This window comes from Hibiscus syriacus, unplaced genomic scaffold (genome assembly GCF_006381635.1).
Source record: "Hibiscus syriacus cultivar Baekdansim isolate YM2019G1 unplaced genomic scaffold, ASM638163v2 tig00004355_pilon, whole genome shotgun sequence".
Classification (NCBI taxonomy): Eukaryota; Viridiplantae; Streptophyta; class Magnoliopsida; order Malvales; family Malvaceae; genus Hibiscus; species Hibiscus syriacus.
Window position 1 is genome coordinate 526,116 of NW_024062011.1, and position 25,947 is coordinate 552,062.

At 34.0% G+C, this 25,947-nt stretch overlaps 1 protein-coding gene and 2 pseudogenes across 2 annotated transcripts; 1 reads left to right on the forward strand and 2 right to left on the reverse strand.

Annotated features, from left to right (window-relative positions):
• The first annotated feature begins 490 nt into the window (after positions 1 to 490).
• LOC120193721 lies at positions 491 to 2,843 on the forward strand (annotated as a pseudogene).
• Positions 2,844 to 13,419: 10,576 nt separating this feature from the next.
• Positions 13,420 to 19,474, reverse strand: LOC120193714 (annotated as a pseudogene).
• Positions 19,475 to 20,236: 762 nt separating this feature from the next.
• LOC120193739 (60S ribosomal protein L18-2-like) lies at positions 20,237 to 21,598 on the reverse strand. Of its 2 annotated transcripts, XM_039196181.1 has the most exons (5): positions 21,581 to 21,598; positions 21,404 to 21,493; positions 21,184 to 21,309; positions 20,920 to 21,102; positions 20,237 to 20,405 (listed from the first exon to the last, which is right to left on the reverse strand). In XM_039196181.1, exons 1-5 carry the CDS (start codon positions 21,581 to 21,583, stop codon positions 20,247 to 20,249), a joined length of 561 nt encoding a protein of 186 aa, XP_039052112.1. In that variant the 5' UTR covers positions 21,584 to 21,598; the 3' UTR covers positions 20,237 to 20,246. The 2 variants fall into 2 exon arrangements, with proteins under 2 accessions (XP_039052112.1, XP_039052116.1); XM_039196185.1 differs by lacking the exon at positions 21,581 to 21,598 and having other exon boundaries at positions 21,397 to 21,538.
• Positions 21,599 to 25,947: the final 4,349 nt, after the last annotated feature.

Here is a 25,947-nt window from a genome sequence, read left to right on the forward strand (position 1 = left end):
GCTCATTAAGAACTCAAGTTGAATCCATTCGAGTTGAGTATTTATCGAACTATGATGAATTGATATCGAGTAACATGATTTGTCTTGTCTCATTATAGTCATAATTAAGACATTGTCCATTCTTTGAAGATAAAATCTTAACATTCATGCAGTTTAGAAAAATTCTTTCGAGATCTACTATCCATTCAATATTATTTGATATATGATTTGTATTGACAGAAATAATTTATTCATTAAATGATTTTTGAATTTATAGGAATTTTTTCAGTTATTGAATTTTTAAAATTTTATTTTGATTATTGTTGTCATCTGTCATTAATAGCTGTTAATTTGACTTTTGTTAATGGAAATTATCAAAATAAAAGTTAATGACTATAATATAATTTTTAAAATTTATTTGACCAAAATATAAGTGTTGTAAAAGTTCATAGTAACCAAATAAAAGATGCAAAGGCCAGAGAAATGTAAATATAAAAAGCAAAGACTTGATAACTTTAATTTCCTCTTTCGACGAAATCCACTTTCGAAGAGGAACGGTAACAGGCGGCTCTTGTTCCTTTATCGTGTTTCATCAAACCCAATTCCCGACAACCCTCCTCCTCTTTTACTTTATTGGGTTGAAATTTTAATTGAGAAAGAGGGTGATTTAGAAATGGATGCTGATTCATGGACTGCTCGTCTTTCGGCATCTAAGAGATATCAATCGGCTCTTCGATTACGATCTGGTAAGCTTTCTTTTTGAACTTTTTATTTGGAGATAAATACTTCAATATTTACATTTTTTTTTGTCTCTGCGTGAAAATGAAGTAGATTGACTTAATTGATTACAAGAAGAATTTTTGCCTTTTTTATTAGGAAATGGTTTAATGTGTGGAAATGGGTTGAAATTGCAGATATGTTTATGGGGTTTGAAGAAATAGATGGAGAAGATGAAATAAGGGAGGAGTTTCGATGCCCTTTTGCTCAGAGTATTTCGATATCGTTGGCTTGTGCTGTCACATTGATGATGAGCACCCGGTAGAGGCTAAAATGGGGTAACTCTTTTTATTTTATTTTTCATCAATTTCGTAATACCCTGTTTATGAATTCGTAATCAGTATTTGTTCAAAGTAGCAGCTCACTTAACTGAGTTGATTTTGAATCCGTAATTAGCTGATTAAAGGGAATTAAAAAAAGTTTGCTTGTAATGGACCCATGTTTCAAATTTTTAAGCTTTCTGGACCGAGTTGCAATTTCGCTCTTATTTTACTTAATTGAGGCTTGTGATAGTTAGAAACTTAGAATTATGAGTTTGTTAGGACTTATGAGGTTGGAAATTCGGGTGAAACTTGAGTTCAGCTAACGGAAAATGTGCTCTAGTGTTGATTTGATGATTCAGTGGGTATAATACTGTTCCCGACAATGAGAAATGGTTTATTGATTTGTAATATGTAAGCATCAAGAAATGGAGTTTAATAGTATTATTATAGATTGTTTGTTTATTCTAATGAGGAAAGAGGTATTGTGAATCTAGACTCTGTTTGTGATGATTGTTATTGTTTGCAGGTTTGTCCAGTTTGTGCAGTGAGGGTGGGCGTCGATTTGGTTGCTCATATGACCCTACAACATGGAAATATATTTAAGATATCCTTGTCTCTTGCGTTATTATTTATATGAATTGTCTTTTAATTCCTCTTTAAACTGTATAGAATAAGTTCTATGTTTTCAAGCTAAACATGCACCTTGAGTATTATTCCTTTCTACTGAATTTGTAACTTTGATTGTTGTCTCTCCATTTTACCTGCAATTTTTTTTCGTCTTTTGTTCCTTGTTTTGACTTCTGGGAGCCTAGGGGATTCAAAACCATTTAAGTGGTACTTGAAATGACTTCCCATCCGTTACTAGTGTTGTTTGTTGGGCTTCCTTATATCACCGTTGCATCATAAGGTCTTGTTTTAAAACACTGCCATTTCCTTAACGATTAGGTACATGCAGCAGGAGGAAATCAAGTAAAGGTGGATCTCACTCAACACTTTCTCTTCTGAGGAAAGAGCTGCGAGAAGGAAATCTACAGTTCCTCTTTGGGGGTTCTTATATGGTGTCTTCTTCCAATTCAACCCTGATCCGTTGTTATCTTCGTTTATTTTACCTACGGTTGATGAGTTTGTTAGTGCTCAGCCTCATTGTTCTCACGAAACTAGAACTAAGAAAAGTTCAGACGCAAGTAAGTCCGAAAGGTAAGTTTCACTGCGTTTTAAGATCTGATATCACTCCTTCCCCCCGTGCTTGATGTAGGTGATTCAAATGTATGGCCTTTTATCTTTTTTTTACGGGTAGAAAAATACTGGATCTTGTCAGACTTCTTTTCCCTTACTGTAACACAAAAATATAGTGTTTACGAATTAGACTCGGTCATGAGACAGGAATGCCACCTGATGCCATTTTTTGAAATGGGGTTGGGATTCGTTTCGGTGGTTTCGGTTTTTGTTTGTTATTTAGGTAGTCATCTGGCTTTTAGTATTAAAGACCTTATTCAAAGGGATGATTTGTATTGCAAGTTACCAGCTTTCTCATTCTGATATTTGGTTTGATGACAGAAATGCAAAGTCATCTACCCTTTCAGTGAAGGATCAGGAAGAGAAGACAAAAAGATGCGAGTTCGTTCAAGGGTGATGTTGTCCCAATTCCCGATGATATTTTATAAGCTGGACATTCTCGAGTTAAATCGGTTGCTGCGATGCAATCATGAACCTGAACCCCCTGGGACGTTGAGTTGAGGACAAAAGCCCCAGCAAGCAAATCTATGGTTCATTACTCTGTAGGGAAAAATGTTGAAATAAAGTTGGTATGAATGAATGTAATTTATGATGCAAGTGGACTTTGAGCTTTTAGACCTGAGCATGATTTCATCTTCATCTGGTTCATTACTCTGTTGTAGTGAAAATTCAGACATTGCTGGGTCTAAATAACAATCATTTATTATGGTGAATTGCATGTAAATCAGCACAAGGAAAAAAATTGGTTTTCCAAAGAAAGTATCTAAATCCTAACCCAAAAAATATCATTAACTACATCAAATGCCTAAAGACCTAAACTTAACCACTGTCTGGATCTTGTATCCATGATTCTCTTCACATCTTTTACAAAAGAATCGAAAACAAGTTTGGCAACGACTTTTCATTAAGCTCGCATGTTCGGCTACCACACTTTCAAATGCGTACAATTTGATGGCAGCGGGACCATGTGAACTTCGCTCCTCCTATGCTCAAGTACACAAGCAGCCAGTATGGTTTGCACGGAGCTTGTTGCTATGTCTGTGAAAGCACCGTTGTTGCGCTATACGTATATAAAAGGCAGTTCGAAAGTTTTCTAAAATAGTAGAACTCGATTAATCACTTTTACACTTACCTAAATCGGTATTATTGGACATGGCTTTCAATTGGCTTCTAACCATTACTTGGAATTGTTCCTTGGCATGGAAGAATTGTCCTTGTTTCGAAGGAAAAAAGATGAACCATAAACATCGCGACCGATGTTTGAGCCATTGCTGCACTGATAGAATTGCATTTGAACTGATACCACCAAGTTCAGGCCACAACATCAAATTGGCAGAAGTATTTAATGTTGTGGTGGTGATCATGAGCTGCTTGCCTTCTCAAATCGCACGACCTCGGAAAAAAGAAGTCCCTACTTGCAATGAAGAACAGGTATCATCCGTAACCCTTCTGCAAATACCATTTGATGCTGATATGTTGTGTCCTAGCTTGTTGAACTGTTTTTTCCCTACTCTGATCGTGTGAGTTTATGAAATCAATGCCAATATTGGCAGTTGATACCCCATCGAACCTACCGGCATAAGATCATCCTGTTCATGGAAACGGAGATTTTGATCTGGCGGTGTAACCATCGTCTTCCCATCAGAGTTTGAGCTCCACTCCAGATACAGGAGAAACAGATTGAATATCTACTAGGAAATCTAGGAGATTAAAGACCAGTAAAACCTGGAGGGAATGGCGTACGAGTGAAGGTACTCTATGGGGTCTAAAACTTCTCCTCGATTTACAATGGTTGACAATTTAAATTGTACAAATTGTTTATGTCCTCTGATCCAGAAAGGAATCTTGAACATGGGAACTAGAAGACCCAAGAGCAACGGGTCTGCAACCACCACAGTAACAATTGCCTTCAGGTACTTCCGCCCGAGACCAACAATAGGTGTGAGCTGACGAATCACAAATGTCACACAGTAACATGAGATTCATCATCTCCACCTTGGCTGCATTCAGAATAAATCACATTCTCATATGGATCGAGATAGATTCTTAGTTCTTCCTAGATGGTTGGTAGACTGGACAAAACAAGCATGCTCATTTGAAACTATAAAGCAAGGATAATGAAATCTAACATAAAAACTATTTTGAGAAAACCATAAGGTACCTGATCACGCTTGGGTATTTGAATCGCCACGTCTCTCAAACCAAATCCGCAGTTGATCTGGCAGGCTTACTGATTGTTTCAAACCTTTGATTGCACAAATGACAACGAGACTCCACTTTCGACCACTCCTAATGAAGGTGAAACAAATAATGACTGCAACAGTTCAGTTTGCCTCTCAATCTTCGCTTATCTTCCTCGGAGAGACAAATCCACAGACCTGCTTTATTACTTCAGCCTTCTTTCCCTACCTTCTCCTACCCTTTCTTCCTGGAGGTTTCTTACACTGGCCTAACTCCTCAACCTCCTGAATTGTCTTCGAGGACGATGACCTCAGACTAGTTTTATACTTCCACACAATCGGTTGGCTTCTTTCATGTGTTCTCTCTCTTCCTATGAGAGTCTACTCATATCAGATGATCCAGATGAAACAAAATCTGAATCAGAACATATAATATATGCCTTCCTCTCTTTCGTCCATATTTCTGCTCTTTTTTTCACAATCGGAGCTTCAATAATCAATCATCTCGTCTTCTTCCTCGATTTTCCTTTTCTTTCAATCGACGTTTCTTACTTCCCCTTTTTCAAAGGCTTCTTAGCAACCGCAGACTTCTTCCTTTGTAGCACTCCTTTCCGCAAACCTCGCTTACTAACATTCTTATTGTTTTTCTTCTTTTTAATAGTCAAATCCTCTCTCATCCAAACAGTCCTCTTCATCCAAGGTGAATTCCACATCATCTCCTTTCTGCTTCTCCTCCTCCTCATCGTCGTCATCTTCTTCATCAGATAACACTTCCGCTTTTGTGGTTTCTTATCCACTATCTTCCTCAACCTTGCTGAAGACAGTTAGAAATTTTAATTTTATTGATTAATAATAATTGATAATTGATTGCTGTACACATGGTGTACACACGGTGATGATAGTGTAGTATTGAAATGTAATCGGGTGTAATTTCTCCGTTTCATACCGTGACACTATAAGTTTGAGTAGTATTACGTAATGAAAAGTAGAGGAGTCTTTTGGTTACTTTGGCCTTTCGATTATTTTATGATTTAAAAAACATAGTAGAATCAATTTTTTTAGATAACATTTATTAGTTATTGCTTTTGGGATATTCAACTATCATATTGTAACATAAGTAAGTTTCATTTATTTTATTGTAGTCCTTAATAATTATGCCAGAGTTTAATTTGATTGATTATTATCTTATCAACATTAGGGGTGTTCATTCGGTTAAAACGGTAGACGATCGAACCGAATAATCATAACCGAATATTAACTAAACTTTGCCGATCGAACCGAATTAATCATAACCGAATTAACTAAAACTTTTTTTTCTTTAAACGTTAACCGAACCGAATTTTGTTTCGAACATATTAACCGAACCGAATAAATTTCGGTTAATTCGGTTAATTTCGAATTAACCGAATTTTTTAAAAATTTTCTAATTTATATAAAAATAAATATTTTTTAATTCAAAAAAAGTTATAATTAATTTAAATAATATATAATTATAAAATAAAATTTTAGATAAATTTTAATTAATTAATATTGATTTAAGTTTAAAAGTTATTGGATCTTAAATTATTAATGGGTTTTAAATGGTTTGGGCTTAGCCCATATTCTATATAATATATTTAATATTTTTAATTAAAAAACAGTTTACAATTAATTTAAATATATATAATTATAAAATAAAAAATTTATATAATTTTTTAATTAATTAATATTGATTTAAGTTTAAAAGTTATTGGATCTTAAATATTAATTGGGTTTTAAATGATTTGGTTGAGCTCATATGTTATATATAATATATTTAATATTTAAAATTTAATTCGGTTAATTCGGTTAATTAAACCGAATTCGAACCGAATTAACCGTTAACGAATTCTAAAAATTTTCTTAACCATTAACGACCAAACTAATTCGGTAACCGAACCGAATTAACCGAACTAATTCGGTTCGGTCGGTTAATCGAGTTAGTTCGCTTATTTGAACACCCTAATCAACATCCTATGTGTTAATTGCTTTGCATGCAAGATAATTGATTTTAACATTTGGCCTCAGAACCAGGTTTGATTGGAATTAAATCACCAATTTAGGTTTCATAAGAAATTTGGGTATTTTTTTCTTATTAAAGATTTCATAAGAAATTTGAGTATTTTTCTTATTAAAGGTTCATAAGAAATTTGTGTATTTTCTTATTGAATATTAATTAAAGTTGCGAATCGACAATTGATTATGATATTGATGTTAGATTGATTGTTAATTGATAAGGAACAATGATATGATCTCGGTTTGATGGTGAATGACATTGTCGTGGCAAGTAGAGTTAATGACGTTGTCGTGGCAAGTGAAGTTGTCGTGACAAGTGTAGGATCACATCAAATAATTTTTATCATGATTAAATCTTTAATATTTTAATGAGTGCGTTAGTCACCAAAGTGACCCACTCGAAATTCATTAAATTATTATATATGCTTATAAATGTTATTTGATGTAGCATCATAAATGACATTTAAGAATAATAACATTTATAATTATTAACTTGTAGTTATACGATTACCCAAAGGTAGATCTTACTCATGGTTAATAACAATTGAACTAGGTTACGAACTTTGCTTAATAATATATAAGTTACATACAAAGATGACTTGTATGTTAAAGTAACTTAATGATTGACCTTATATCTGCTATAAGAATGATGTATGTTGATGTTGTTGTGTTTAGATTTATTTAAATGTAATGTTTGGTATATGTTATAGTCTGAATTGTGGTTTAAATTCAAAGCAATTAATATGTAAGATGTAAATGTTTGCAGTGGTCTTTACTATGTCAAATATGACTCTCACTGGTATCAAGTTTAATGGGCATAACTATATGATGATTGGATCGAATATGTCAAGCTAAATGTTGGCCTTTGGTACTCAATTTAGTTAATTATGGATGAGCTCCTAAACCGACCGATATTAGTCCAGAGGCAGACAAAAAACTGTGGGAGAACTGGGAGAGATCAAATAGGCTTATGATGAGTTTCTTAAGATTAGCATAGCGCCTAATATTAAGCCTTCCCTGCCCAAGAATGAGAATGTGAGGGAATTTGTGGATGAAATTAAGAAGTGTACTATGACAAACATTGTGGATAAGTCTATTGTTGTCGTTCTTATTGATGATTTATCTAATAAAGTACACTATAGCTAGTCAATGGAAGAACACATTACTCACATGGTGAATACCTCACCCGACTTAAAAGTTTGGATATGGATCTTGGTGAGAGGGTGTTGGTGAGTTCATGTTGAAATCATGTAAGGGTGATGATTTCAAGCAATTTCGGAGAACATACTACTAACTTAAGGAAAATGGTCTATTTCGGATACTAAGGCTATGCTCTTGCAAGAGAAGGCAAGGCAAATGGAAGTCCTTAAGGTCAAACTTCCCAAGCTAACTTTGCCTATTGTGGTAATTCAAATGTTGGTTCTAGTGGCGGCAAAGCTCCAGTAAGAAATGAATAATATCTCTTATGCTTCTTTAGTCATGAGTTTGATGTATGCTCAGATCTGTACTAGGTCGGATATAAGTTTTACGGTCGGTATGTTGGGTCGTATCAATCAAATCATGGACTGATTCATTGAAGATTTGCAAAGAAAGTTTAAGGTACTGCAAGGCACTAAGGATCACATGCTCGCATATAGAAAAACTAGTAACCTTGAGGTTGTTAATTACTCAGACTCGGACTATAAGTTTTAAGGTACTTGCAAGGCACTAAGGATCACATGCTCGCATATAGAAAAAACTAGTAACCTTGAGGTTAATTACTCAGACTCGGACTATGTTGGATCGGATACCCGAAAGTCCACATTCGGCTATGTGTTCCTTCTAGCTGATAGAGTTGTCTCACGAAAGAGTGGTAAGCAATATGTTATTGTTACTTCCATTATGGAGGCTGAATTTGTAGCATGCTTTAAAGCTACAGTTTGATCGTTATGGCTATGCAATTTTGTTGACGGTTTAGGTATTGTTGGTATCAATGCTAAACTGATGAGAATTTATTGTCATAATGTGACGGTTGTATTATTCTCTAAGAACGATAGATACTCAAAGGGTGCCAAACATATGAATTTAAAGTATCTATCTATCAAAGAAGATGTGCAAAATCAAAGAGTTCAAATAATGCAGATGGGCATTAATGATATGATTTTGGATCTGTTGACTAAATGACTAGCTCCTAAGACATTTATTGGACATGTTAGTCAAATGGGAGTAGTCGCGAAGTCCTTGTATAGCGAATGATTATTCATACATGTATGAATATATGTCTTGCACATTTATGTTTTTTTTATACTCTATATATCGATGTTTGTTTTGAATTTGCTTATCAATGAATCATATTCAGTTTATGCATATTTTGTTATGATTATAGATGTTGGATCTTATTTTAAGACATTGTCAGGTAAGTTATTTTCAGGTGTGTATCTTATTAAAGTGTGTCTGTTTGAATTGGATTGACATGTAATACATGGAAGGAATCGGGACATTTTCCAGGCCCGTGACCGCCATGATTCGGTCGGTTTAGTTTTTACGAAGTTATGACTTGTATATTACATTATTTAAGTGAGTTCAAATTATGTTAATATGTTATATACTTGTCATATAAGAATAAAGTGGGAGAATGTTAAAATTTTGATTTATAATATTGATTCATAATTTAAGTAATTGATAATTATTGTTGTTTTACACACGGTGATTATTAGTGTACTATTGAGGAGGCAATTATCGGGTGTAAATCCCTCCATCCCATACTGTGAAAATATAAGTTTAAGTGGTGTTATGTGTAACTAAAAAGTAGAGGGGCCTTTCGGTTATTTTGGACTTTCGGTTATTTTGTGATTTGAAAAACATAATAGAATTAGTTTTTTAAAAGCTCACATAGCAGACAAATTTTTTTATCAATGCTCTCTCTTTTTCTCTCTTAACAAGAAAACAAGAACATTCTATATGATTTTGGGGTTTTAATTCTTTCATCAAGAATCAAACAAGTATTGATATCATCACAAGACGAATTAAGAATTATACAGTATTGAGATTGTATAACATTTATTATTTCTTTTTGGATATTCAACTATCATAGTGAAATCATCAAGTAAATTTTCATTACTTTTATAATTATTAATAATTATGTCATGAGCATAGTTACATAAATAGCTCAATAGCCCACGATTACGTATTGTACGTTGCGAACTAAAACGCGGTACGAACGCGTTCCACCCCACGAATCTCGTTTCAGTTCGTCCGTTTCAATTCACGGTTCGTTCGCGTACCGGAACGGTGAAATTAGTGTACCAAAACCCATAGCGAAAATAATGAAATCATAAACCCTATGAAATCAAAACCAAAGAAAGAAACCTACCACAACAAACCAAAGAAAACAAAAACTCTCACAGCAGAAGCAAAGGAAACAAAAGCCCTTCACAACAAAAACAAAGAAACAAATATAGGGGTAAGGATTCAGTAGGAGAAAGGGCGGTAACGAAGACGGTGGAAGGGCCGATCTTGCCAGTCGGCGGTAGAGTCATATTTTTTTATAGGTAATTTGGTAAAGGAAAAGAAAGAAGATGGACTGGCATTTTAGAGAAGAAAAAGAAAGGAAGATGAGGAAGCGTTGAAGTGTGAGAAGAAAAAAAGTAATTTTAATATTTCAGAAATCCAAGTAAAGACCAACTCTTTTTACTGTTTAAGATATTGGTTTAATTATAAATTTAATCCTTCAACTTTGAAGTATTGAAGTTACTGAATGAATCTATAGTATTGAAGTTACTCTAAGATATTTGAAGTCTTGAAGTTACTTATAAAATTTGATGTAGAAAAATAGCAACCTAAGATACCGGTACATCATACCAATTTATATGGTAATCGTATCGGAGCGATCCGAAATGAGTCTACCCCTCGTATCGAAGAAAAATAGCAACCTAAGATACCGGTACATCATACCAATTTATATGGTACATCGTACCGGAGCGATCCGAAATGAGTCTACCCCCCTCGTATCGAATTTAGGGACCTAGCGAATTGCGATCCCGTTCCACGTTTTCGTACCGGAGCGTAACCCGCTATCCATATGACTATGGTCATGAGCTTGATTTGGTTGATTTAATTACCCTATCAAAATTATTATGTATTAATTGCTTCCGCATGCAATATTAATTAATTTTAACAAAGAAATTGGTTTACCTTTCAACCTAACAACCTTTCTCACATCTCTCTTCCTCCTTAAAATCATCGATGAAACTACCAAAACGCTCTTCCGATGCACACTCATCTAAGGAAGAACAATACTCTTCAGCATCATCCTCGGATTCTTCATTTCCTGAAACTACATACTCTTCATCCGAATCATCCGAACCCTCATCTTTTGATCTAACCCTTCTTTTAAAATTGCTTCTATGACCAACCTTCCCCCCCCCCCTACCATCTATTCTTGCCTACAAAAACAAAAAGTATTCAACCATTAGTCTCTATTACTCAAGCCAGAATAAATACCAATCTTCTTTGGTTCACGAGAAAACAGTAACCCAAACCAATCAATTACAAAGATTCTATAATTATTTTTGTTTTCCTTGGCCTTCACTCAAATGGTATTGGAAAATTAAATACAAATCTTCAAAAAACCACTAAGAAACAAAGGCTACGCTTTTATCTATCACGGTTATTATCATCGATCTACATCACCATAAAGAACAATTAAAACCCAGATCACAAGCTCAAGTTTCTACTGATAAAATTTATCGAATTTTAGCCACACACAAAAAAAAATACCGTTACCATTTCTTAAAGATTTAAAATATTTTTCTCGAGAAAAAGAAAACAGTTCAGTTACCATTTAAAACAGGATTCCGTGAGCGTAACATCAAACAAAATTCATCAAATTGATCAAAATGAAAGCATCCATAAGATTCTAAACAATCCAGTTTTCATTTGAATTAAACCCCAGATTAAGTAAGCATTCGAAGATCCATAACAACAAAAGCAGAAAATTTTACCTACGAAGAGGAAGACGGAACTGAAAACAAAAGGAAAAAAATGTATTTTCTTTTTGGTTTTTGCAGCGCCTGATAATAATAAGTTTCAGCCGTAGTTGTTTATATACATTGAACAGATTGTTTTTTACTTTTACGTGCAGTAAGTAATTTCCATTTGGTAACAAAATTAAATGAAAATATCAACCTTCGTAAAATATTTTTAAACTATTATGGCCTACACAACTCCTCCGTCATCTCATCGCCGAGGCTACTAACGAAAGTACGGAAATAACCTTTATCTTTTGGATAAATAATACAATTCAATTATACTCAACTAATTATTTTAATTATTAGACTTAATATATATATATATATACCCAAAGTTTATAAAAAAAAGTTTTTAATATTTTTAATAATATTTATTATTAAATTTCTTTTTTTATTTGAAAATTAAATAAACTTTTAAATAGTTTATAAAAATTAAATATTTTAAATTTCGTCCAAAAATATTAATTAAACTCATTAACATGTTATCATTTACATGTAGACGGTAAATTAGAATAATAATATCATATATTTGTATCAGAGTATTACCACAATCAATTATATTTTTTTATCAATTAAATAATAACATTGATACAGTTTATAAATTTTAAAATTAAATTAGTGTAATTAAAAATAAAAAATATTATTATTAATTTTAGATGATTACAAAAATATAACATAATCGGTGATATAATTATTGTATGAGTTTATAAAAAAACGACAATATACTAAATCTGTTCAACATTTTCAAAATTAGATAAAACAACTACATAATTAAAAAAATAAAATAATAATTTTATATTTTTTGTATTCGCATAATTGTTTGTTTAACCAAAAGCCATGACAAACTGTCTAGCGTTCATGTGGTCCCTGCCATATGTAATAATAATTTTAATTATTTATTTATGGGTCATCGTATTTAAGCTTTAATTTCCCACTTTTATCCGAGAATAAAATTAATTTTCTTTTTACCCATAGTTTGCACATCTAATTTAAGCTTTAATTTTTTTTTTATATATAGAAATTGAAAACTCGTTAAAAACCCATCATCGTACATTATTGACGAAGGGGACTCAGAAGACATGTGAGCGGAATGGGAAAAAGAGTGATCTAACGATATATATATATATTTGAATTAATCACTGGTATCTGATCTATTGACCGACTAATCCAAATCGGGTACTGCAGAGGCGAGGGTGACCCTCCCAACCCAGTTTGCTTCATTCGCAAACGTTACGATTGAATTTCTGACATTGCTTAAGGGATCTAGTGTCTCATCCCACTAAACCAACTGGTTGTTGGTTGATCAACGATGTATTAATCAAAGAAATAAAACAATAATATATTTGAAAACATCAACGGTAAAAAGTTGAAAGCTTTGGTTTGATCCATAGTTTATTCCTACAATTATTCTTGAAAAATCAGATTTTACCGTTTCTCAATTCAAATTTTAATATTTACGAGAATTTTTTTATGGTTTGATGTGATTAGTTTCTTTTCCAAAATAAGAAATAAATTACTCAAAACGGAACAATAAATAAACAATTTCAGAAGTTGTTTTCGCAGTCTACTCCACTTGGTGGCTTTATTTATAACAGCAAACTTTTAGGTACCTCGGATTTTATTCACCAAACTTATAAAACTTTCAGTAATAGCAGATTACAATTTCAATGAGTGCATTGTCAAGTTACAAAACACCAGCGACTCAAATGCAAGTGTCCTAAAAGTTCAGAAGCCCATTTATTTAATTACCCTTTGATTTATTTGTTTATCAGAAAATCAAGTTGTATTCCTCTTCCAACCACAACTATAAAAAAGCTTCTAAACTACCCCAGATAAAAGCTCCTGTACCCATTGTAAAGTAGCAGGCAGGTCTCCAACTGTTCTAATAAGCTCAAGTGATAATGTTTCATAGATAACGTCTCCTTTTGCCAGCACAAAAAGTTGAGAAACAAAATTCTCCATTATTAACAAGAATCGAAAGGTTCCACAGAACTATTCCTCACCAGTAGCCTCTCAAACACTCGGAATCCACCCAAGTCTTATTAAACAATAAATATGTTCGAGTTTGTCATGTGTGACCAACCATAAATATATTTCGCGCAAAATTTGAATTTCAGAGAAAAGTTGGATCAACCTCGTTGTTGGTTCCAGGGTCTTGAAGGCCGCCAGGGTTCTGGTTTGCCAGTATTACCGGCACCACCTGGACGATTTGAATCTGGAGCTAGGCCCCTGCTACCACCACTGCCAAAATGATCAGAATCTGGAGGAGGATCCCTGCTGCCACTAGTCCACCGATCAGATTGTGATGGGGTCCTGCTTCCAGCAGGCCGTCGATTAGATTCTGAGAGTGCAGACCTGGTCCAGCGATCAGGTTCTGAAGGTGGGGCTGAGCTTTCAGTTTTTTCTCGACGAAACCTAGGAACATATTTCCCAGAAGATGGAGCAGGAGCAACAACTCCAGGCTCAGTAGAGAGCTTGAAAGGAAGCTCGGAAGGCCTAGAGAGCCCCTCATTTGAATTTCCTAAGAGTGCTTCTCGCCTCAGCCTCTCTTTCTCTTCCAGTTCTCGTTCTCTTTGCCTCTGCTTTTCAGCTATTTCATCCAATTTTCCTCTGCGCTCAGCTTCTTCTTTCCTTCGTCTCTCAGCTTCTGCAAGTTCCAAAGCGGCAATAAATAAGGTAGATGAGTGTATATATGTGTTGCTTCATCACTATCCATACACACTTCCAAAAAAATCCTCTATCATGAGTAACATTTTAAACGAAAAGGTATTTGGAATTTAAATAACAAACCGAAATGAGACTGAACAAAATGATTAAATTTCTGAGTTAACATGAAAGACAGAATCTTATTCTAATGAGAAACGGAAGTTTATGAATCAAGTGAACCATAATTACCTACAGGAAAATATCACCGAGCTTACACAAAAATGAATACAGTTTCAATGTCAAATATATGAAATAAATTAAACATGTATAAATTATACCTTCGCATTTACGAGCTTCCCCCTCTTCACGCAGCTTTCTTATTCTCTCCTCCTCAGACCTCACATAGAATATTTTCTTTCTCTTAATATCTCTTTCTTGCTTCCGAGCAAGAATGATTTGTTTGATTCTCTCTTCTCTCTCCGCTCTACGCTGATCAAACTCAGCTTGCCGACGACTGATTACTCTTTCCTGGAATATCATCTGTGGGAAGGCAGAAACCAAAATTCTCTATATTAAAAGGCTAAAACCTAGGAAGAGAAGATGCAGTAAGCTGCAAGAAAGTTATCTCAGGAGCACAAGTCCACGAATACAAAAGGTAATCACCTTGTTTTCTAACATGCGTGCCAATCTATTCTTCTCTTTCAAGTCCCCATCATGGCGCTGTCTGCTCAACTCCACTTCCATCTATATGACAAAATCAGGATCACAGATGATATTATCAGAAGGTTGCAATGGCAAAAACTACAAAATAAACTATTAAACAAAGATGGTGCAACATAGAATAACAGTCCAACCTTCAAAATATAATATGCAAATGAAGGTGGTACACACACATCGGAAAATTAGGCAGTACATCTTCAAACTTCAATCGTGTAAAAGTAGGCACAATAATAAAATAGTGAATTAAGAACCCACCTGTTGCTCATGTTCATGAAGCGCCTTCTCTTCTACCAATAGTCGTTGAAAAGCAGCTTCAATCAAGGGTGTTGCCTCCTCTCTCTTTGCCCTTTCCAGATGGTCCATTGTTTTGGCAACTTTTTGTAGTCTCTTCTCCTGCTCCTGCCTCTCCTTGAGCTGCTCAGTCATTGCCCGCTCAATCAAGGTTTGCTTCGTCAATTTCTCCTGGATACACATGCATTTTCAAAAGCAACTTCCATATGAATTAGGAACTTCATGATTAAAATAAATGGATGCTCACCCCATCTAAAATTGGCTTCTTTTTCCCTCTTTTCAAATGCTTTTCAGTTTCTTGTAGCAGTGCCTGTGCCTCTTCAAGCTCTCGCTCTTCTATTTCCTTACGGATTCTTTCAGCTCGCTGTTGCTCAAACACAGTAGCAAGTCTCTTTTTTTCGGCTTCTTCAGTTTTCTTCTGCAACATCTGCCTCTTCGACGACTCCTCACGTTCCTAGGGGAACAATACACATAAAAACAGGTCTATGAGTTAGGAATTCATTTCCAATATTTTGCTAAATAGTGAAACCTCATGTTGTCTCTGCAACTTGCTGTATAAATAGGATACCATTTCTAATAGTTGACGTTCTTGTTCTTCCTTTCTTTTCTCTATAATTGATTTCCTAGCCAGAATCCTTTTGTGTTCGTTATCTACAATCCCCCTAAACCTGGTAAAACTTCACTCAGCTTTGACGCTTTCAAGGTAGAAGGGTACATCATGGCTCTAGCTTTACTCAAAGACTCAGCAAGAAGAGTCAGGTGATCACGAAACTTGTCAGATTCAAGACCCTGAAAATGCCAAAATAATGAAAAATAAATAAATGTATCTTATGCTATGCACACACTTTCAAGGAATATGAACAAAGTACATAAATCCCAGAAAAATTAGCCAAAATCCTTACCATAGCACCAAATAGTACAACACCTTTCATGTGGTCAACTTTCAAGGCTATGAATTTATGTTTCACAGCATCAACAGAAATTTTTTCAACCATTGAAAAATCAAAAAGGGGATAAGTTGAGACAAACTTTCAATTTTCATTGTCTGGTAAACCTGAGACACCTGGACAAGCAAGAGAGAATGGCAATGAGAAAATCAAGCATGAATAAACAAAGAGGGTATAAAGCAATTAAAAACAAAAAGAAATAAACATAAGAAAACACCTGCTTAAGCAACCTAAGGGTAGCAAGTTTTTCAAGCGTTGGAACATAATGAGAGAGCTGAACTTCTGGAACAGATGAAGCTGAAGCAAGCTTTCCACCCAGTTTTGAAATTTTTGTCAACAGAGGCTGTGTCTTTAATGCTACATCCAGAGAGAGAAACTCATGTTCCAAAAGATGGTAAAGATCTTTCACTTCTTGAGTTGCACAACTAAGTACACCTTTAGAGACCTAAAGATTAGGGGAATAAGAACAGAATTTAGTTAACAACCTGAAGTCAAAAGTTTCAAGTTAGATAAACATAGAACCAGTACTCCTTAACATTCTAAGAGAGAGAGAGGAGACACTTAATAAGCCTTAGTTACAAACAGATTACGGACCTCAAACAGATACAGGTACAGAACAAATTTTTAATGCAATAATAACCCAGAAATATAGTAATACCTATATTTTGCCTTAACCAAGTAGAAAGGAGAAAGTGTTTCATGCAGGCAAACCCAACTAGTTTGATATTAAAGGCATTACTGGTTGAGTTCCATTAGACTAAAATTGATTTGAGTAACATCATTTTTAAGGCATATAAGCAACCAGCAATCAGCAACATTACCATCCATGCCCTTTTAGAAAAACTTTGAGCAATTTAAACTTTGTAATTAATCAAAACCAAGCTCTAAAATCACTAAAACCAACAGAGAGAGAGAAAAAGAAACAAACATACCAATAGAGCATATAAAATTTGGACATACCAGTTCTGTAAGAAGTATTGACCTTGAAAACTGTAAAAAGTGAATAATGTCAGAATAGGTTGTCATCAAGAAAAAGGAAAATGAAAGCGAATGATATTCTATACAACATACCGCTTCTCTATTGTCAAGTTTGGATTCAAGATTAAATCCTATAAGATTTGCCATTCGGAGGTTGCGCTCTTTAGCATTTTCAAGTTCCAAGTGTGATGAACCAAGCATTTGGTCATAAGGAGTCACTGACAGAGCAGCCAAAACAACTGATGATGCTATCAACTGCAAATCCTTCTGACTTAAGTTTTTATAAAAGCTTTTTTGAAGTGAAAAAAGCTTGAACCACGCATAAGCATGATATAGATGGCTGCCTGAAATCCGGAATATTTCAGTTAACTTGGCATAATAAACCCCCATCAACGAAGCCTTGGGAGTTTTCTTGACAATAGACATTAATCCATGAATATCTTCAACAGAACGAAAAGCTTCCTGCAAGAGAACATAACGAGCAACAGAATTACTAAGATTTATCCATTAAGAACATACAGAAGGTAGACAAAGTAACAGCATACCTGCCAAAGTCCAAGCTCAGTAGCAATTTTTAGCTGCTCAAATCTTGTATCAAGATACAGTTGCAAGCTCTCTGGTGCAGACAGGTCAGGTCTGTCCCTCTGGTCTTTATATTTATTTAGATTTGCTAAGTGATTCCTTATGATCTCACATAACCTTCGGAACTCTGTTGTTCGCTTATACTGCTTGCAGAACTGGAAGGCACGATGTGCTGTCATCTAGAGGTATTTGAAAAATAGAAAGATTGTGTCATTCCAGATAAATATGTAAAAAAGTTAATATTATCAATGAAGACATCCCAAGTGCACATGAACACAAATAAGAGAATCATTACATTATGTCCACTGTAAAAGCATGCAGACCAAGTCACCAATACATGATCAAGTTTTATTGACCACACTCTCTTTCTAATAATGAATTGTCATATATTCCTTGAAGTATCCTTTCAAGCTTAAAGATTCGAATACAAGAAATAACAAACCATTGATTCTACTAAATCATAAATGATCACTTTATGAGCAAATTCAGGTAAATCATAAATGATTACACTTAAAAGAACATAGTGTTACAAATCATAATGCTTCAAACGAACGTTTAGAATTTCATATAGTAGTCAAAAGTTGAAGTAATGATCAGAGTTTATGGGAAGTTTAAATACCGCATAAAGTGCTTCCAACTTAGAATTATTCCGCAATATTTCAAGCACTGTTCTATACGTCTCCCAAAGAAACTTGAACCAAGGAGTAACAAGTTCACGATCAGACCTATCCTTTCCTTTCTCTCCACTGACGTAACTTAGCATCAAGTCTTCTGGCCTTTTATCAGCTTCAAGATCATCAACATCAAGAGCTTCTTCTAGGGCTTGTGCTTGACCACGAACCTGCTCAGCTTTCTCAGTTGAAAGATGCATGAAGTGCTTGATAACCTCCTCCAAGGAACTAACATTCACTTGCTGACATACAATCCGATATTGAATCAAACCGTCTTTGGCAAACCGACCATTCCGCATGTCAACACACAGCTCTACATATTTGAACATTATCTTTTCAAGTGACTTCTGCCAAGCTCTGTGTCTCTTTGAAGTTATCACATTGTGAAGGGCCTGCAATGCATCTTGCTTCTGCCCCACATTAATCAACTCTACAAAACCCCATCAGAAAGTCACACAATCATGTATATCACAATAACCACAGGTAGTGATTGCACAAGCCAGATTCGCATTAAAAGCAACGATTGCTATAATATCAAACAAATGGCCGCATACGTTCACGGAAAGCAGTTACAGAGCTTAATAAAGGAAAATTTATGTTTCTAACCTTCTGCTCGCTTCAAAGCATTCTCTGGTTTCGCAAAATGCGCCATGTTTTTCAATCAAATTCTTAACACCGCCAGCAATTGCCTAAAAAAAGGTACTTTTATCAATCAATTAAGTTTAGCAAATAACTTAATCGAGAAGTTCAAACCCTAAGTATCTTCAAGATCGGAGTGAAACCAAATACAAAACCAAGCAAAAGAAACAAAAAAAAAAACTATATTAATAAAATTCAGAACTGCTAATTTTAAGCCTAAAAAATTGTTTAAGTCGGTTTCACCCGTTATGCAATAATAAAGAACCGATCGAAGTGTACAAACATAAAAATGCGATCTTCAAAAATATTAAACAATAGATTTTCAAATATATAAGCATAAACAAGAGATGGAATTTTCGGTATACTAGCATGAAAATTGTTAAGAGCAGTGGCGACTCGCCTCGTCCCGCAAGCAATGGCAAGAAGAAGTTTCGGCAGCTAACGAAGATAATACGGTAAAACCTAAAACGTACAAAAAGGAATAGGATAAGAGAATTTTGGGTTTCTTTTATAAGAAAAAAATTACCGACACCAATGTAATACGTTTGAAAAAAATGTCCCACCAGTAAGCTTTTATTCATAAAAAAATAATCTCCGAAAATTATTTGTTTATATATTTTTATAATATCGTAAACATCATTTTATTTGTTTGTTAATTTTTTAAGGAAAAATAATTTATATCTAGTTAATAAATACTAATACATTAATTTTTCAATTACGTGAGTTTTGAAGATAAAAAATAATTTATATTGATATAAATAAGTATTAATATATTATATTTTTTTAGACTAGGAATCAAGAAATTGCCTAATTAAAAATAAAGTTTATAGAAAGATTAATTTGTTTTTCTTTCTTTCTTCTTAATTTATTTTACGTTTAATTATTTGAAAAGATAACGTCAAGCTATTGTGCGTACTATTATGATTTTTTTCTGTTTCTTGTTTTCTTATCTATCTATTTAGGTTATTTCTGTTTATATATTTAAATTTCTATGTTATTTTGATTTAATAAGTATTACTTTTAAGGTTATTTCTTTTTATATATTTAAATTTCTATGTTATTTTAATTTAATAAGTATTACTTTAATAAAAATGATGAATGTTTTAGTTTTCAATTATTCCCAATTGAAAACTGGCAGGCATAGATCAACTATTCCCAATTGATAAGATGTTATGTTCAAACCAGAACATCCTTCCATAAATTTGGTTTGCAAAGCAAAATACGATGGAAACCTAAAAGCAAAGCAAAATTTGGTTTGCAACAACATAAGAAAGACAAGCCTGGGAAAGTCATCTCAAACCCTAAATCCCTTGCTGTTCCTTCGTCCTCTGGCCCTCTCGAACTTGCGTCCCTTTGAGCGCACGTACGGCTTAGTGTGGCTGTGAGGCACACCAGGAGCTGGACCAAAGTGTTTAACTGCTTCACGCCCATTCTTCGGACCTCTGAGGAGAACCTGCAATTCCACCCAATTAGCTCTTAATAGAGCCAGACACAACAAACTCTTCTTTCAGAAGGACAAAAAAAAGACGTTGGGAAGAAGTAAAATCCAGATTTAATGCAACCAACACTATCCGACAACAAATATTTTGATTTGCTGGAAATTACACAGCACAACATATTTCATTTCTAGAGTGAAAGGGTATATTGAATTATTGATTTCTAAGTACGTAAAACAAAAGATGGAGACAAGTTACAACTTAAAACTATATACAATCGCCCTTCAAATGAAGAAGGGTTATAATCATTATCGCATTGAAAAAATACTTCAAACAAATAAATTAAAAGAATCATATATATATATACATCAGGGCAACAACATTACATTAACTATGAAAGAGCAAAGTTTCAGCAATATCATGTTCTTTAGACATAATTGGTTTCAATCATAGCATGAAAGAAACACCAGCATTTCCGATTCCCCAGAAGAAAGGTAACGAAGATGAACGAATGTGAGAATAATAGCTTACCGTGTTCTGACCCAACGGAGCCCTCAAAGCAAGCTGATCGAAAGTTAAGCATTCTCCACCAGCATTCTCAATCCTAGCTCTAGCAGTCTCAGTAAACCTAAGAGCCGTAACCTTCAAAGCTGGAACCTCATACACCCTTATATCATCTGTCACTGTCCCCGCTACCACAGCAATCTTATCCTCCTACAATATAAATATGGATTAAGCCAAATACCAATGAAAATATAAGGATCCCAAAGAAAACCCCAGAATTTTTTTTATTACCTTTCCTTTCATGAACTGAACGAGCCTAGAGAGAGATAGTGGCGGCTTGTTAACTTTGCTCATAAACAAGCGTTTCAATATAACAGCATTGAATTTGCTCCCAGTTCTTACAAGGAAACGGTAAAGCTAAAACCCAAAACAAAAATCAGATCATATATTCAAAACAGGAAAAAAAATTTGAACGGCATCTTCAAACAGGAAATGAAGACAAACTTGAGAACTTGACGAGAAGTTTGAGGTAAATATCATCGGACTTGGGAGCAGTCCTTTTGGTCTTCTTGCTCTTACCTCCTGCAACTAAATCAATCCCCTGTTTATGCAAAGACAAAGGATACGAAATATTAGATATCAACACGTTTTGTTGTTTTTAGGACGAAGAAGAGTTCTGGAAGCAGACCATTTCCCAAGCTCGATTGTGATCGTGAAATGGAGGAGCGCCGCGACTGATGAGATACCAAAAATGAAAGGAAAAAAAAGCTAGGGTTTTGAAGGCTAACTTCTGTTGTGCGGCGTCTAAAAAACAGTTAATATACGATGTGGCCGGTTAAAGAAGTAATCGGTTAAAATTTAGACCGGTTATGTTATATTATTTAACCGGAAATATTATCAATTACAATAACATATTAGGTAGCGCTTATATAATGTAAAAGGTAGCGCTTATATTGACCTATTTTATAAGTAAACCGGTATATTTATACCGGTAACATTACAAATTTATCTATTACATTATAATTATCGGTTTCGATATTTTTTGAATCGATACTTTTTATAAATGTATCGACACTATATGCGTTCACCCTTTTGGGCATTCATTCTGGAAAAAAGTATCGATACAACATTAAAAAGTGTCGACACTATATGCTACATTGCATCAAAGACAAACGCGTCTTTCAAAACCGCAAGAGATGAGATGAAAAGATTAATAGAAGAATTTGAAAGCTCGTTTGGTTTGAATGATTTAGTCAACCAGAGCAGTGTAGTAAACAACGTTCGCGACCCTCAACGAAAACAACGCAAGCGAAAAGAAGTACCGAAGAACAAGGTCGAGAAGAAAATTAGGCGATGTGGATACTGCAACGGTGAGGGACATAACAAACTAACATGTTATCAAGTCAAGCTCAGTTTGAATACAAGCACACAGCCTACATAAATTGATTTTTTCGAAGACGGAATGGAATGGCCATTCAGTCCCGCACATGATGACAACGATCTCCATATATCGTAAGTATCAACATGACTCTTATTGTGTATAAGAAACATGTACAACAACCTATTGCTAACTTTTCTCATCTCATACATAATTACATTCACATACAAAATTATAAATCGTATATAACTTATACAAAATTAACCCTACATTAACAAAATTTCCTCTCTTAGTCTATTTTGATTGTGGCTTACGAGACCGTTTAATATTTCATTCGCATCATCACATAAATGCCAAATAATATGTAGACTATAGTCTCCCGCAATCATGGACGGAATCAGTTCTGTAACTGGGATTATCCAGGGTACTCATGTTGATTGCATAGCCAATAAAATTATCCTTATATAAAATTAAGAACAATTCTTCAACAACTGAATACAACTATTAAACGTAATGTTCAATCATGCACTCCTTACGTTGGATGGCTCTAAACCCTAAACCATCAAAGAAAGTTTCCTTACCAATTCTTAGCTTACCATTTGGACCCTGCAAGGGGTTTTATTGGCTATGCTGTCAACATGATTATGAGCTTCCTTTATCCTTTCGCATTCAGTAAGACTGTAGAGATTTAAATCAATTAAATTGGATTAAATACTTTAATCCAATTACCATTTCGAGAACAATTACATGAATACATTGATACTTACTGGTCGCTTTCGATTTTCTTCAATATTGATACGCTAGGGCTCCATTTGAAGGTCATCATCTTCGCGAACAAAAATTGAACTTGCAACCTATAACCATTCACAAACAACAAAATTTAAAACCTAACCCCTCTTTCCGAAGATTTTCTAAAATATTAGGGTTTTGACAACATACCTATCGAACACAATAAGGGAAAAAAGTGTTTGTCACATGAATAATTGATCGTAACTGTTATGAACGTTGGTATTCCTAATAGAGGGTTTATCGATTTGGGGTTTATAGTGTTACATTATAAATAATGAAGGAAGAAAAAACGCGTTATTTACAAGTATCGACACAAATCTAAAACGTGTCGATACACTATGTTCACCTATTTTCTCATAAAACCGGTACATTTATACCGGTTACATTGTAAATTTACCTATTACATTATAATTATCAGTTTGGTGTTTTGGGATCGATACTTTTTATAAATGTATCGCCACTTATGCGTTCACCCTTTTGGGCATTCATTACGACAAAAAGTATCGACACAACATTAACAAGTGTCAACACATTATGTAGACCTATTCTCACATAAAACTGGTATATTTATACCGGTTATATTACAAAATTGCCTATTACATATATTTATGGATTTCGATGTTTCTGGGATCGATACTGTTGAAAAATGTATCGACACCTTATGGGTGCACCCTTTTTGGATTTTCCTTGTGGACCAAAAGTATCGACACAAATTCTACAAGTGTCGATACATTATATATATCTATTTTCTAAAAAAAATGGTTTATTTAAACCGGTTACATTGTAAATTTACCTATTACATTATAATTATTGGTTTCGATGTTTTTGGGATCGATACTTTTTATAATTGTATCGATACTTTATGCGTTCACCCTTTTGGGCATTCATAATGGAAAAAAGTATCGACACAACATTAACAAGTGTCGACACATTATGTAGACCTATTCTCACATAAAACATGTATATTTATACCGGTTATATTATAAAATTACCTATTACATTATATTTTTTGATTTTGATGTTTCTGAGATCGATACATTTTAAAACTGTATCGACACTTTATGGGAAACTTTAAGTTTGGAAACTTTATGTATGAAAACTTTATTGTGGAGATTATAGAAAATGATTCTTTAATAATGTGTTTCGATACATTTGTACACAGATGTAAAATACATTAATAACTATTATTGATATTTCAACAATCCTCAAATGTATATGTATACATATAAGCAAATATGGAATAATCAATGATAACATGCATATTAGCTAAGTTAATAAGTTTTAAAAAAGGTAAATTGTTACCTTATAAATTAAATTGCATAATTGATTCATATTGTTCAAGTAACATACGTACACAAGAAATTTATACATAACAATGTTCAAATAATGTTCAAATAATGTTCAAATAATTTATACATAACAATGTTCAAATAATGTAACCACAACGAAAATAATCCGATTAAAAAGGGTTATTTCTAACGAAGTCTGGAACATTAGGCGCCTTTAACAAATTTTCCAAATACTCTCGTATGTTACCACCTTTTTCTGAGGACATATATAAATAATTTCAATTATCAAACTAATGAGGTGCAATTTTACTATTAAATTTGCATAAGCATGAATAAATTTGTGTCATACCTAGAGCATTGTCGCCCGAATGGGAAGCATCGTCAAAGGAATGTGGACATATGTAATTGTATTTCTATATAAACACATAAATTGTTAATCAATCAATGTATGAACACATGTTTAACTGGAAAAACATATTGCATAAATGCAACTTACCGGATTATAAATCATTTTTTCCGGTGAATCATCGACCAACAGTGTATTTAGGTCGTTAAAATAAGGAAACGCGTTCCAAACATCATTGAGATCTTTACAGTAAGTAACATTATCGTATGTTTTGCAATTTGCTTGATCCTGTTCACAAACAGTCGAACATAAATATGTAGGAATCATAGACAAATAAAAGTTAGCAAACTGTAATGAGATTCATCTTACCCAAGTGAATAGAAAATGGTCAGACAACAAATGTAGTTTCTCAAGTACTTGGTCGATGTTATGCCTGAGATTGTAATCAAGTTTGAATGTTAACAGTTCTAACCTCATCTTGGAAGATCAAATGGCAACAACAAAATTGTCTACACAAAAATGCATAAATTCATATAATCATGTTCTGAGGACAACATCTACAACATGAAGAAAATGAGATTAAAGTTCTACGCTTATATGTTAAAATAATGGATACAAAAGAACATAATTAAAACCTTTTGGTTGTCTTGGGATATAGACAAGGACACCATTGACATAAAAAATTATACGTTTTCTTGCAGGCGGCGTTGCAGACACGATATACTTATTTGGATCATCATAATCGTAATCATCATCATCATCTTCATCGTCATCTTTATTGACCTCTTGGTTGTCCACATCTGTTAAAAGAAAATAAAATACTTTTCAAAACGTGAAAATGTTTAGAAACATAAATAATTAATTACCTAACTCGTTTGATTTCGTTGACGTAATTCGTCATGCAACATGGAGACTTCATCGCACAATAATGAAATATTGGTTCGCATTCCACTCACAAGGGAATCAATATGCTCCTGAAAATTGACCATGTATTCCATCACCGTCTTAATTGTGACATCCTCTCCAGCTGGAGCTTCTTTCATCATTGCGTCTCCAATTGGTTGGTCGTCTTCATGGCTAATGGGGTCTATTTCTTCCCTCTCTTGATCTAATCCGACCTTCTTCACACGCTTTCAACTGACTTTTTCAACAAAATCATATCCCACTTTTTTAATAAATAACATGTCAATCTTGCGGGTTAATTGAACAGGGGCGTCATACAAAAAATCAACTTCTTTCTTATTCAACAAATG